The sequence below is a fragment of the Mangifera indica genome, unplaced genomic scaffold (genome assembly GCF_011075055.1).
Source record: "Mangifera indica cultivar Alphonso unplaced genomic scaffold, CATAS_Mindica_2.1 Un_0002, whole genome shotgun sequence".
Classification (NCBI taxonomy): Eukaryota; Viridiplantae; Streptophyta; class Magnoliopsida; order Sapindales; family Anacardiaceae; genus Mangifera; species Mangifera indica.
The window spans coordinates 425,626-440,245 of record NW_025401094.1 but is presented as its reverse complement, the minus strand read 5'-3'; the positions used below and the strand labels follow the sequence as shown (position 1 = coordinate 440,245).

General features: G+C 31.6%; 2 protein-coding genes across 16 annotated transcripts in view; both read right to left on the bottom strand.

Moving 5' to 3' along the window:
* LOC123205127 (protein TOPLESS-RELATED PROTEIN 2-like) overlaps positions 1 to 14,620 on the bottom strand; it is an 88,020-nt gene that overhangs the window by 1,271 nt on the left and 72,129 nt on the right. The window lies entirely within an intron of this gene.
* LOC123205123 (probable disease resistance protein At4g27220) lies at positions 50 to 13,886 on the bottom strand. Of its 14 annotated transcripts, none has more exons than XM_044621957.1 (17): positions 13,585 to 13,886; positions 12,671 to 13,342; positions 12,256 to 12,580; positions 9,762 to 11,185; positions 9,111 to 9,536; positions 7,449 to 7,952; positions 7,053 to 7,235; positions 6,221 to 6,676; positions 5,533 to 5,670; positions 4,951 to 5,007; positions 3,837 to 4,625; positions 3,492 to 3,544; positions 2,756 to 2,865; positions 2,500 to 2,679; positions 1,766 to 2,008; positions 1,547 to 1,642; positions 50 to 687 (listed from the first exon to the last, which is right to left on the bottom strand). In XM_044621957.1, exons 2-11 carry the CDS (start codon positions 13,322 to 13,324, stop codon positions 4,611 to 4,613), a joined length of 4,182 nt encoding a protein of 1,393 aa, XP_044477892.1. In that variant the 5' UTR covers positions 13,325 to 13,342; positions 13,585 to 13,886; the 3' UTR covers positions 50 to 687; positions 1,547 to 1,642; positions 1,766 to 2,008; positions 2,500 to 2,679; positions 2,756 to 2,865; positions 3,492 to 3,544; positions 3,837 to 4,610. The 14 variants fall into 14 exon arrangements, with proteins under 14 accessions (XP_044477892.1, XP_044477883.1, XP_044477882.1 ...); XM_044621948.1 differs by having other exon boundaries at positions 50 to 120; positions 511 to 687; positions 4,951 to 5,670; positions 13,585 to 13,885; XM_044621947.1 differs by having other exon boundaries at positions 1,766 to 2,379; positions 2,500 to 2,536; positions 2,610 to 2,679; positions 4,951 to 5,670; positions 13,585 to 13,885.

The following is a 14,620-nucleotide window of genomic DNA, read 5'->3' as shown; positions in this document are numbered from 1 at the left end:
TAAATTGTCCGCATCAAAAACTCCAACAGCACCATCACAAAAACCGGCATACACCAGTAAACCATCACATGAATATATTGCACTTGAAATGGGAGCAGGGAGTGTATCTTTTGGAGACCACTACAAGTCATAAATACATAGCATAAAGGCATAGTAACATATGCCAAACATGTTGCAGCACCAGCAATAAAACTTCCAACAAAATGTGATAAAGCCATGCGCTAGAACAAGGTTCTAGCGTACTATCCATACAAATGCATTTTAGTAAGTTTTTCTCTAGTTGGTCAAGGTGGAAATAAGTACAATGATGATAATAGGCTACATAATTAATCTTTTATTCTCACTAACCTATATTATCATATTTATTACAATTATAATAATAAGCTATGTTTCCAGACACTTTAATCGAATTAAGATCATGGCCAAATAAATTATCATGTGTTAAGTTTACCAGAAGAGAGAGTGAACAGATGACACACTGCAACTAGATGAGATAGAAGCAAAACTTACTGAATATGAACATTCAAGCCTATTGTCATAACTAGAAATTTGGCTATCATGAACCACCAATAGATGTTTTTGATCATTATGAAACTAGACTTCAGTTTCTCCGACCAAAGGGGATTGACAACCAGCTGGTGCTTGTATGAACCTTGATTTCAGCTTATCGATGCTCCACATACATAGCTGCGGACGTCAAAAACCCAGAGATAGCAATAAAGAGAAACCTTCAACATAATTTTTGGGACCTTGACTGAAATTCAATAGCATTTAGAAGTGACTTGGGTAAGCCACTTTGGAACTTGTAGTAAATTAAGGTCTTTTGTCATTTGCATGACTGACTATTCTTTTCAGCGTGGTAAGTGACTAGCAACTTATGTTTTTTTCCTCTCCCATAATTTACTTTGATTTAACATTACGGCCAAGGGATTTGAACTCAAAACACTTGGTTCACTTGGTGCAATACTGTGTTAAATGACATCGTGATCTGGAAGCCAAATCAAAAAATCCAACAGATAGTTAAGAGCCCAATACTGGTATTTAATCTCACTATAACCAAGATAACCAGATTTATGGAAAAGAAGAATTCAAAAACAACATTTTCATTGAAAGATCTTTGCATTAGAGGTTCCCTTAAAATAATTTGATCATTCAACTTCGCCTATTCAAACAACAACAAATTACATTTGGGCACTTCTCAACACTTGTCACTGAGAAAGAAAAATGCAAGAAGACTATATATATATGGTGATTAAACTATATTTGAAATTTTTTACCACAAAAATACACGTAGTATGCAGCCATTGATTATCCTTAATGGATTAAGATCAATCTCAAATTGCAGCTCTCATATTATCTAACAGGGACTTGAAGAAAGTATTTTGCTCCCTAGATAAGCAAAGAGTCCATAGAGAAAGCCCTTAATGCTTGAATGTGCTAGTTTTCTTACTCTTGATAAAAACTTATGGCGTCTCTAATAAATAAAAGAAATAACTAATAGCGATAAATACGAAAATATTGAATTTTATATTAGTTAGGCTCTCACTTGCCCATTAGCCCCTGAAGACACTAGTGCATTTAAAGTTTGAGCAAATGCAAGCCCCGTGATTCGATTTTGGTAACCCTTAAGTTTGATTAAGACCTGCCACCAACATTCAACATTAATTATGCTTCAACATTATATGTCATGCAATAAGCTTTAGAAAATCAAGAAAGCTATTAACTAGATTATCTTGAGGATGACAAATCAAGTGAGAAACTTTACCTTGTCAACTCTAACATTGAATATCTGAATCATAGAATCCTTTATCCCAATGGCAATAATATTATTATCTTGAGGATGGAATGCCAAAAAGGTAGCTGTTGGAGGTGGGGGCATGAACATTGCCATGACTTGAGACAAGTAAGCAATCTCATTTGGTCATGTGGAATCTCAATATATTGAGAAAGCATTATCTGATCAATCATAAATTGTTGTGTAATATTCCTGATCCAATAGTCTTGCCTACTGTCAAAATATTGTCCATGTTGGACATACAGTCTATCATGGTTTTGCTTTTGGGTTTTGTAACTCAAAAAGCGTCTTGATAGCTTATGGAGCTCATAGGCTATTTAACTACTCTGAACTTAGAATCCTCAAGCAATGTTGAAAGCACACACAAACCCAACTCTCTCTCGTGCTTGGCAATGTGGGATTTGCCTAAGGGTGTCACATACAAAAATTGGGATACCCCTAAGTGAATTCCACATTGGCAAAACATAAGAGAGGTGTTGGGTTTGTGTGTGAGCATCCCACATCGCTAAAGGATGCTAAAATGATACTGATTAAATAGTTTATGAGCTCCTTAAATTGCTAATACATGTTTTGAGTTACAAAACCTAAAAATAAAATCATGACAAATTGTGTGTCCAAAGTAGAGTTAGTTATTGGACCAAAAATGTTACATGTGATCATATATTAAAAACAGAGTTTGAATTTGGATAGGTGCAATAACTCACCTCGAATGTCTTTATGTTGAACAAGGAAACCTTTCCACTAGAGGCAGAGATAATGTAAGAATCAGTTTTGGATAAATCAATGCATGCAACAGACTCTTCAGTTGGTTTACCATTAATGTCATTGGTCATAAGTGTTCTACTAGGAGGTTGCCACAACCGGAGCGCTACATCTGCAGTTGCCTGATGAGTTTGCAACAGACATTAGAAAGGTCAAAATATAAAAACAAAAGAAATTAGCATATTGAAAGTAATAAACCTTCCCCAAGAGATTCCTTTCACTACTCTGCCATTTCCACAGATGTGAATAGCGCTGGACGTATGGGCAAATAGAGCTAGGCCAGAGTTGGTGTAGATCAACCGAACAACCTGAAAATTTTTTCTTATTTACTTAAATCCAACAATAAACATCTGCAACAAAATAAACAAACATGTAAATTTCCCAAGCCTTACTGCAGGGGAGATTTTGGCTAGCAATGCATTGATTGATATGAAGTTTTTGGGATGAACTTGACATTGTTTCATCTTCTATGCCTATCTATGAAAGTCATTTAGTTTAAATTTATTTCATCAGTCCCTCCTACTTTGTCAATCCATGAAACAAGCTTTACCCTGTCAAGAAGGCTTATTATGCCCTAACTTCACAACTGTGGTGGCATTACCATGTCAATTGGCAGTCCATGAACCATCATTGTCAGAGGCATGTTAGGTTAATTGAAAAAGAAAGGTTTAAACTAGCATTCCAACATTTGACTTATCATTCCGGAGTTCCAGTCATTATGCATCCAATTCTTTAGAATATACAGTTGGAATGTTAAAGAGGGATATAGTTGCATACAATTTGCACAGCTTTATAATAGTAAATCATCTAATATATAGTGCAGGTGCATAAAGGGCAGTAAATAACTCAAAAGAAAATATCCAGCAACATAGAAGAAGAGACCTTTCTTCCTGACTGAAATGACATGCAAACAATTGATTTCTTTACCACCTACCTTGCCCGGTGCTATCGAATCAGGTAAGTGCAGAGCTTTCATTTGTGATGAATCTGAAAAATTGTAGAGAATCAATACTACTTTCAGACTTTAAAATGATCATAATATATCAATCAAACAAGAAGATGAGGAATTTCCTCAACAACCACCTCAATAATTTTAAAACATGTATACTCAATTAAACAATACATAAACTATAATATTGTAGTTTCTAAATATGTACTTAGGGAATTTTAATCAAAGACAAAATCAATAGTAAAAAACATTGAGGATTGACTAGTATTAACTCAATGGAGGACAAGAAAGTCTATGGAAAAGTATATTGTTAAATAAATGAATACATACTATTTTGAAATTATGTTGTGACAGAATTAAGATCATTTGAACAATCTTTCCAATTCACCTCCTGTAACCTTGGCATGTTTACACCTTCTCTTGAGAAAGTCTTCATCTTAGAGCATTTACTCACATCTAACGATACTAAGAATGGAAATTTTCAAGTGTATTTCTCAGAAGAGAAGCATGTCAGACTTTCTAAATTAAACAAGCACAACTCCTTCAATATCTCAAAAACAATTTCATCTTTCTCTATATCTCCCTCGTTTGTTGATACTTCTATCATCATTTCACATTCTTGTATTGACAAGCTTTCTAGACACACCTGACTTTTGGCCGTTGAAGATGTTATTTAGTTTTGCATTTCATTACAATACTTTACCTTCAAAGTCGTCAAATTTTTAAAAGACGATGAAAGCAGCAATAGAGTCATCAAACCATGACAATATTCTACATGTAAAGAACGAAGATTTTGACAAATTGATTTGAACTGAACATCTTGCTCCAAATGCACTTCAAATTCAAAAGTCCCTACAATATTAGATCTCTTAATTTTGAGAATGCTCCAACATGTTCCTCACCTTCTCCACATGAGAATATCTCTTTGTATGAACTCACTTTCAATATAAGTTTTTGAAGACTGATAAATTGATTAAGGATATGAATTGGTATATATGCATAATCATCCATAATCAATTGAAGAGTTTCTACTTTGACAAAGTTCTCTTGAAACTCTCTTTGCAAATTTGTCAAGATATCCCTTCCACTTAATGTCAATTGCTTTCAAAGGGAGCCAACCTAAAAAAAAAAGAACCATGTCAATCAAATTAAAATTAATATTTCCCTTAAAAACTTGTAATAATTATTTATATATATATTTATATATTTATTTAGTTGTATCCTAGAAATTTATATAGGAAGTTAGTTGTATCCTAGCAGTGAAAAGAGGTGTGAAATTATGTGGTGGCCACTAGTCCGACAATAATGCTAAGCATATACACAAACTAATTTTTTATGTGGTGCAAGGTCAATATTGATAAAAACACAATTAATTATAATTAACAATGAAAATCTAATATTCTTAAAAATTACTCAAATTTAAACTAATTAATTAAAGACATACCTCTTTTTTGTGTTTTTGTTGTATAGTCGTATTTAGGTCATTCTCCCCAATCTCAGCCTGTGTCATCACATTCACATATTCATTATGAAAGCCGAGAGACTTGTAAAGGACTCTGTCTAACTTTGGTGTAGATAAGCTTCCTTGACAAAAAATATCCAAATTGACGCAATTTTCAATCTTTAACTCTTCTAGAGATGGAAAAGTAAAGGAGTAATTTCCAGAGCAAAAGCATGTGAGACTATATAACCATTCAAGTGACAACTTGTTCAAACTGTTAAAAACAATTTCACTACTTGTTATTGCATCTCCCTCATTTTCTACTATTTCAGTCAGCATTTTACAATATGATATGCTCAATTCTCTCAACTGCACCAAGCTTCTAGCCATTGAAGGTGTAAATAACTTCATTAATCCGTGGCATGAACTTACCTTCAGAACTTTAAGATTTTGGAAAAAAACTGAGAATAGCACTAGATTCATCAATCTGTTATGGAAATATACATCTAGAACTTCAAGATTTGGAAGATCATATGGGCTCTTAATGTCTATGTATTGATTTGAAAATAGTCGGAGCTCTCTCACATTTTCAAATCTTTGAAAGAGTCGAAGTGGAATATTCGCAGAGTTATCCTTATTGATTGTAAGAGTTTTAAATTGACCATGCCAACAAATATTTGTCTCACCATCATATAATTGAAATAACTCCAAATTGAAGTTAATCTACAATCCATCAAAACGAAATCAAGTTAGTTTTTGATAATTCTTAAAACAAAACTTCAATTATTGCGAAAGACAAATTACAAAAAAAATCAGTACTTACAAGTATTTCTCTACCTATCAATTCATGAAAAATGGTAATGCAATAAATTAAAAATTCAGTGGAAAAGTCCGAACAGATTATAATTAATTAGCCTTTCAATTTATTACTTGATAGTATTCTCTACCTATCAATTCACAATCTGAACCACAAAATTTGCTTGTATGGGTGATGAAAATCATTATATTAGTAGACCAATGACAAAATAAATCTGAACAAATGGGAAGGTTACTTTGGAAAATAGAAAATCATATTATTACCTCAATAAGAGTTGTTGAATGATCCTAATGTAAATTTGTTCAAATCAAATAACTGTAGATTTTTCTTAATTTATGTTTTGTGGAAATATTGAGATGGTAAGAATTCCATGATTAAATTTTTGAATAAATGTCATATATATAAAGAAAGGTTTTTTTTTTTTTTCTGAGAAACAACTAAATAAGAGATTCTTACCTTATTGTTCTGCAAGATAGATTTTGGAGCTAAAATATCATGCTTAGTCTCCACATTATTTTTTTTGAAGCTCAAGTATTTGGTACAATCCTTCACCAACAACTCTTTCAACTTTGGCAATTCTAAAGTATATTTTCCAAGGTAGAAGGCTGTAAGTTCTGGTAGATCTTCAAGCTTCAATGAGGTTATATTCGGAAAGACAAAATCGATAACTGCAGTTGCTCCATCTTCTTTTGCAATAATCTCCTTTAAAACCTTGCAATTCTGAATCTTTAGTTGTTGGAGTTGGTGGAGGCTTTTGACAATGTAAGATGGAAACACATATTTTATGTTTTCACAATTCCGCAAGGTCAAATGTGTCAAATTTTGATAGAAAGAAGTTGGATGTTGGTTATAGCAAATCTCTATAGAATTATCATCTTTCAATGTCAACAACTTCAAATCAACGGAGATGTCCTGCAGTAAATATTAATAATTATTTTAACATAAAGTAATTAAAAATAATTATTTGTCTTTCTTCTAAACTAAAAACACTTGCAGAGGTAAGTAAATATTTATATTTATCTCTAAAATGAATTATTAAATTAAATATAATTTCCTATTATTCACAAAAAATTTAGTATTACTAAATTTGTTAATTAATTATGAAGATGTACTTTGAGTTAATTATTAGTGAAGATTTTAACTTTTTACCTTTAATTTTTTTCTGTAAGAAATAGGGATGGAATTTTAACAAGCTTAGTGTTTTATTGCTAATGAGTCAATTGTTTTGAATTTATGTAATATAATATAAAAAACTTAAAAAAAAAGGAATAAAATTGGATTCTTGTACCTTTTGGTCCAAGCACAAGGGTTTTGGCTCTGAAGCAACCATCTTAAATTTATGACAATCTTCCACCTCCAACTCTTTCAAGTGTGTCAAATTTTGAGAAGAAGAAGTTGAAAGTTGGTTGTCCCAAATCCTTTCAAGGCTAATATTAATCAATTCTAAGACCTTTAAATTAGGGAATATAACCTGCAGTCAAAGTAAACTGTTGTTTCAACATTTAAACACTCATGAGAAAATCTTTAAAAAAATAATTGACTCTTATGGATTTATCATAACAAGTTGTTAATAATAGCGATGTGTTTTTTTTTTTTGTCTCTAAAATATTAACAAACGAGAATTAGCAAAAGAGAATATAAGAATATATAACAAAGAAGTACAACAAGTTATCATCTATCAAACCTTTTCATTAAAAAATGGCGTAATTTCATTGGACTGCAAATTTAATTCAGAATTGCCTGAGATTCCTTTGAAGAAAGTGTTCATACTGGGACATTCTGTGATAAATAACTCTTTCAATGATGGGAAAGTGAAAGAGTAATTCTTTGAGCAGAAACATGTGAGACTTTCCAACCGATTAAGTGACACCTTGCACAATTTTTCAAAAACAATTTCAATTGTTGTTGCATCTCCGTTATTTTCTACTATTTCAGTCAGCATTGAACAATCTGATATGCTCAATTCTTTCAACTGCACCAAACTTCCAGCTATTGAAGTTGTTGTGAAGTTAACTAACTTATGGCAATGGTTAACATAAAGAAATGTAAGATTTTCAAATCTTTGAGGGAGCCCAAGTGGAAAATGTGTTGACTTATAATAGGAGATGTTAAGAACTTTAGACGAACTATCCCAGCCAATCTCTTCCAGACCATCCTTTAATTGAAATATCGCCAAATCATTGTTGATCTACAAAGCCATAAAAACAAAATCCAATTAAGTTTGTAATTAGCTTATCTTTTCAAGAAAAAATCAAAATCAACATTAAAATTATGTTCAAAAATTATTTTTCAAAATCACTAATTAAACATACCTCTTGATTTATTTTTCTTGGAAAATCTTAATCTTTTAATTTAGTATATCATTTCAAAATTCATGAAAAATGATTGAGCTCATCAAGCTTTCCAATAATTTGAAAGACCATGCACCTATTACTTATATCTCTAATAAAAATAAAACTATATTTATGATTTTTAGAACCTAATAGTACCTTAAAGAGTTCATCCAAAAAAAAAAAAAAAGAAAGGTGCTATGAATGGCATAGTGTAGTTAGTGTGATTTGTAACCTATAACATTGTTGGATGAATATGATGAACATTTGTATATAATAGCATCTATAGATACCAAGTATAAATTTATACGTACAAAGAATTAAATACATAACAAGCTAGTATTTACCCTTATATAATTTGTTTCAAAATTAAGTAGATTTTTTACTCTTGTCTACTACCAAATCATGCTGACATAATTTTGAAATGAGTTATATAATATGCACTTATAATGAGTATTAAATTAGGTACTTATAATGAGGTATCACATACAATTGAATAATTTTAAATTAAGGATAAAATAATATTAAATTATATTAAATGTATCATTATTGGTGTATAAATTGGTAATAATTAAAAATACATATAATATTACTATTTTGAAATGTTTGTTGTAGAAAAGTTAATAACGTTAGGGGCAAAAATTTGAGAGATAAACTATTTCAAGCCAAGCTGAGAAATACTATCAACCTACCAAAGTAAGGTAGTCCACATGGTTTAAAAAACTATTTTTAATAAAAAATATATCTCTATAATGAATTATTAAATTAACATAATTTCCTATTATTCACAAATAATTTAATTTTACTAAATTTGTTAATTATTTATGATGATGTACTTTGAGTTAATTATTTGTGAGGACTTTTATTTTTTACCTTTAATATTTTTCTGTAAGAAATGAGGATGGAATTTTTAGAAGGTTAGTTCTGTTTTACTAATGAGTCAATTTTTTTGAAGTTAGGTCATATAATAAAATAAATTTAAGAAGAAAAAAAGGAATAAATTTAGATTATTTTACCTTTTGGTCCAAGCACAGGGACTTTGGCTCTGAAGTGAACATCTTAAATTTTTGACAATCTTTCACCACCAACTCTTTCAATTTTGGCCATTCTAAAGCATTTATTCCAGGATAGAAAGTTGCAAGTTTGGGTAGATTTTCAAGCACCATTACAGTTACTTGCGGAAAGACAACATTGGCAGCTGCTTCTAATCCTTCTGCTATAGCAACAATTTCCTCTAAATCAATGCAATCCTTTATCACAAGGTATTGGAGTTGCTGGAGGTTTTTGGTTATGGCATAAGGAAACACAAATTTTATCTTTGCACATCTCCACAATGTCAATTGTTTCAAATTTTGAAAGGAGGAAGATGGAAGATGGTCATCCCAGATCTTTCTAGAAATAATATTCTTCAATGTCAAGTCCATTAAATCAGGACAGATAACCTACAATTAAAGTTAATTATTGCTTCAATATTTATAAATTAATATGAGAAAAATTAAAAAGAAGAGTACTCGATAATAAAATTGAATTGAATCTAAAAATTTAAGTCACTCGTTAAAACAATTCAAGAGAGAAGACTACAACTATGTGTTAACAAATGAGAATAAAACTAAAAGAATATAAGAATATATATAATAGACAAGTATAAGAAGTTAAGTAAATCAAACCTTTTTGTTAAAAAGTGGTGTGATTTCATTGGACTGAAATTTGAATTTTAAATGCTCAAGATTGTCCTCGTCCTCATCCTTTTTCTCATCCTCATCCTCATCCTCGCCCTCATCATCTAAATATTCAGCTAAGCGTAAAAGTTCAACATTCTTGATTACACATAATTCTTCTAATTTGGTGGTAGGATCGATTATCAATTTCAATCTCCTCAAGTGCTCATGTTCATCAAATAGTGGATATTTGAACGACCAATGTCCCACTAATATATCGTACCTTATAAGTTCTCTAGAAAAGAAGCCTTTAGGCAAAACCTTGTCATCTTCAATATGCAATTCTAAAGTGGTGAGACTAGACAAGAGCTTCAATTCCTTAAGTACTTCAATCTTCCACTGAATAAAGTAATTATTCAAATAAAGTTCTTCCAATTGGGATAATTTTGATATCACATTTGAAGCTATAACTTTCAATTGTCTACAATAGCTCAAATCTAACAGTCTTAGTTGAGTTAATTGACCCATTTCTGTAGAAAACTCTTTAATACAAGAACCTTGCAAGCTAAGGACCTTTAGCTTCTTAAACTTTCCAATAACAGCAACATCTTCAATATTGCTATAATCTAAACACAATGTTTGCAGGTTTGTCAGAAGACCAATTGATGATGGCAATAATGATTGTTGTAATCCAACCAAATTCAATACCTTAAGCTTTGGCATCACTGTGAAGAAGTCTTTTGGGATTTCAAAAGAAGAGTACCACAGTTTGGTCATATAGAAATATTCAAGATTTGGACAATCCAAATCGTTAGGCCAAAGTTGACTAATAATAGTACTATCACCAGACAAGGAGATCTTTGTGCATTTCTTGAGTTTATCTTTATCCTTCCATTCTCGTTCAACATCATTCCTCGTTGTAAATACATGGTGATCCATATATGCAATTCTCATAGCAACAACACGGACAACATCATGCATAGCAAAATTTCCACTTTCAAACCCGTCAAGTAACAAACAAGCATCTTTGAGGTCGCGAACTAATTTATCCAGTCTATCTCGTACGTCTTCCATTGTCAAGTTAACTCCTTTAAGTATATCCAGACACACAACATGTCTAAACAAGTCTAAAATGGAAGCATTATTTTCCATTAGACTAGCAATTAAAAGAGTTTTCTTAAGTTCATCATCTCTTAGAAGCGTGTAACTTAAGGCAATTCTTGTGTATTCCTTTTCTAGGAATCCGGTGAAGTATGATGGTGAAGGTGCTTTCAATTCTTGCAATGCAACCTTCCAATCTGATCGATGACTTTTGTTTTTTAATGCTTTTGCTATTGTACAGATGACAATAGGTAATCCCCTGCACTCCTTGCATATATCATTTGGTAAAGAACCCAATCTATATGTTTGAATAATATTACCTGCAAAAAGATCTAGGATTATACAAACTAATTTTCATTTTACATCCATACTTTGGATTTAAAAACAAGAAAAGTTCTAAATGTTGAATTTCGTTCTTTTCTAAATAACTCCTTCAATTTTGTATAATCTAAATGAATTTCACTTTATAATATCAAACATGATTCCTCTTAAATTTTTATTTTTAAAAATCTATAATTGGACACTCGTAACATAATAAGTGGCAAAATAGTGTCTCTCTCAAAGTGTTTGAAAAAGATATGAATTAATATATTGAATGCAAAATAGTTTTATTTAACAAATAAGAGAAAACTAGGTTCTTAAGATTATTTATTCCTACACAAATTTAGTGAAAAAATTTTGATTAAACTTTCAAATGCAAATCAAAATACTGCATTCTATAAATTACATTTTCCACCCAAGGTTTGACCTTAAAACATTTTTGCACCTTACTTAACATAAATAACACTTTTTCACTCCAAATTAATCTCTATTAATGAAAATGTAAAAGTTCTTACTTTTAGGAGAACAATTTACATAATAAAATCAAAGATAAGAATTTGATGTCTAAAGTAGGGGTGGATTTGATCTAATTGAACTTGAGGTTTTCTTGAGCTTGATTTGAAAGCATAATGTTCGGTTCAAGCTCGTTTGAGCTAATGAACAATACCACTGAAAAGTCATTGACATTGTCAACACTAAACAATATTGTCTTCAGAGTGGTTGGTAACATCATCGACAAAATGAATAATGTTGTTAAATAGATAAATAAGTAAACCTTAAGTTAAACTACCAATTTAAAACTTTAGTTTAAAATCGACTTTTTTTATCTAAACTATAGATTCAATTTGAAATAGTCTAGATCAAATCCATTCCAAATCTTGAGCATGGATATAATAAAATTGAATTGTAATGTTTTCTATCAAGAACAAAAGTGAAATTAAAATTTAAAGTTAGAATTTGTTCATGTTATAATTACTTTAATATTTTAATATTCATATCAAAACACATCAAATAATTAAAAAAAAGAATTAGAATGCGTTGATCTAGAAAACACACAAGTGAAAATTGTATAACACAATACCTGTCATTTTGGTGAACAGAATCCAAGCTTCTTCTTCAGTTAAAATTCCCATCCCAAAATTACTTGTGGAATCCATCCTCTCCAACACATCTAAGTTTCTTGTTGTAAACAAAAGTTTATTTCTCCCACGATCAGCTCTACAAGGAATTCCTATCGTCTTTTCAATTTCTAGAGGCTCCCAAATATTATCTAGAATTAAAAGAATATTCTTGCCCTCCATTCTTGAATACAGCTCCTTTGCCCTTTCACTTTCGTTTTTGAATTTCAGACCTAAGTTGTCTGCAATTGCTGTTTGAATTTTTTTTATATCAGGAGATTCTGATACCTACAAGAAAAAAATAAAAAAGCCCAATTAGAATCAGAACATAGAGCAAACCTTAAAAGATGAACAATATTGTATTGAATGTTTCTTTACCTCAACAAAAACAATGTCCTCAAAGAGTTTATCCTTCTTAGCTTTTCTACCAAGTTCCTGCGCAAGAGTGGTCTTCCCAATACCACCCATCCCATAAACACCGATCATGAAGATATTCTCATCAATTAGAGCATCCCACACCTCCTCCATAGTAGAGTTTCTTGATTCAAAAGGCACGTAATCTTCACTAGACCTTAGCCAAATCTCCAATAGTGGATTAGTACGAGAGGAAACTGGACCCAATTCCTTTCCTTGCTGGAGGAGCAGATCAACATCATCCCGCTTTAATTTGAATGCTTTCTTGCTGTGTTTGTAGTGAATGATGAAATTGGAACACAATCCCTTAGAATAACGCTGGTTGTTAGCTTTTTCTTGAATCAACTGATCTACTTCAATAATCGTCTTCTCCACATCTTTCTGCCAATCCTTAACATTTTGTTTAATCTTCTCCAGATTTCTTTCAGCTGCATCAACTTGATCTTGCACTTCTTCTTTGGTGTTCTTCAGCTTCTTAACTTCCTTTTCGAGATTTTTGAAATTGGTAGTATAGTTGAACAAGTACTTAAATTGATGCCAAATCGGAACAACCAACCACTTGCCAACTTCGAAGACAGGACTCACCACACTTTCGATGCTCCCGGCAACATCAGCCATTTTCTTATTTTTTTAAAGCTTCAAAAGCAGAAGAGAAGAAAATGAAAATAATTAAAACACACCGAAATTAACAATAAATAAGAGAAACGATTTTTTTTTTCGTAGATGAGAAATAGCCGATTTTTTTTAAGAAATCAGAACACTGAAACTGATTTTAAAAAAAAAAAAATCAAGGGATGTGGTTTCAGAGAGGTTTGTGAGCGAAACTATTTCTGAATGATTGAAAGAGAAGAAATCTGAAGATGATAAAGAGAGCTTACAGTGAACACGAATCAATTGGTTTTAACTTTGCTATAAATGATCGATCATCACCTCAATTCATTCATGACATGAAATGAAAGTTCCACCAAATTCAATTGATTAGTGGAAAATGAAGAGTCAAATTGTAGCAGGCAGATACTTAATCTGACAAAGACAAACGCATCTTCCAGGAAGAGACTAAATTTGAATCTCATCCATCTTCATCTTCACGTCTCCACTGTAATCTCTCTTCATCTTCACTAGCTTCTAGTCTTGTGATATCTTCCAGTCTTCAGATAACAACCGTTCAAAAGCCGGTCATAGAAAAGAAATGCATGTATACTTATAAATCTCGTTCAACCATTTTAATACCACTAAAAATAGGCCAAAAGACTATTTCCCACCCAAAGTATGCTCTAATGTCAAATTTCCACCTCTCAACTTTGAAAATCTCATTTACCCACCCATAGAGGGTTAAAATTAATAGTTTCAAGGGCAAAATAATTATTTTATTTGTAATATTAAAAATAAATTAAAATTTAATCTCCTTTTCTCTCAAACCCTAAAAACTAATCATTTTCCTCTAGGCAAAGTTTTAAAAAGTGACATTTCCCCTTAGAGTTTAGTTTTCAAACTCCAATACCATTGTTAGTGGCATCTCCCTCCTGAAGCTTCCTCTCCCTCCAGTGATCTCTCTCTTCTCACATGGATGTCTGATCAACGTCAAATCAAGCCAGAGAGACGAAGATCTTTATCAAGAAGATGAAGCTCTTTGTCTTTCCAGACGAAGACGAAGATCTCATCTTAGTTTAGGAAAACGATCATCTTTCCAAAAGAAGACATCTAGGAAGATAAAGAGTTTTGTCTTCCCGACGAAGCTCTTCTTCTCCCCAACTTGATTCGACACTGATAGGACATCCAGTTGAGAGGAGAGAGGTTGTCAAAGAGAAAGGAAGCTTCTGGAGGAAAAAACCGCCGACAATGATGTTAGAGTTTGAAAACTAAACCCTAAGGGGAGAATGTCACTTTTTAAAACTTTGTCTATATGGTAAATGG

Bases quoted from the DNA above. Each gene is read 5' to 3' on its own strand.
- LOC123205123 (XM_044621949.1), bottom strand. From the start codon at position 13,324: ATGGCTGATGTTGCCGGGAGCATCGAAAGTGTGGTGAGTCCTGTCTTC. The intron at 9,537-9,761 runs GTTTGATTTACT...CTTTAATTGTAG, and splicing joins CACCACTTTTTAACAAAAAG to GTTATCTGTCCTGATTTAAT. The intron at 6,677-7,052 runs GTACAAGAATCC...TATTTACTGCAG, and splicing joins CCTTGTGCTTGGACCAAAAG to GACATCTCCGTTGATTTGAA.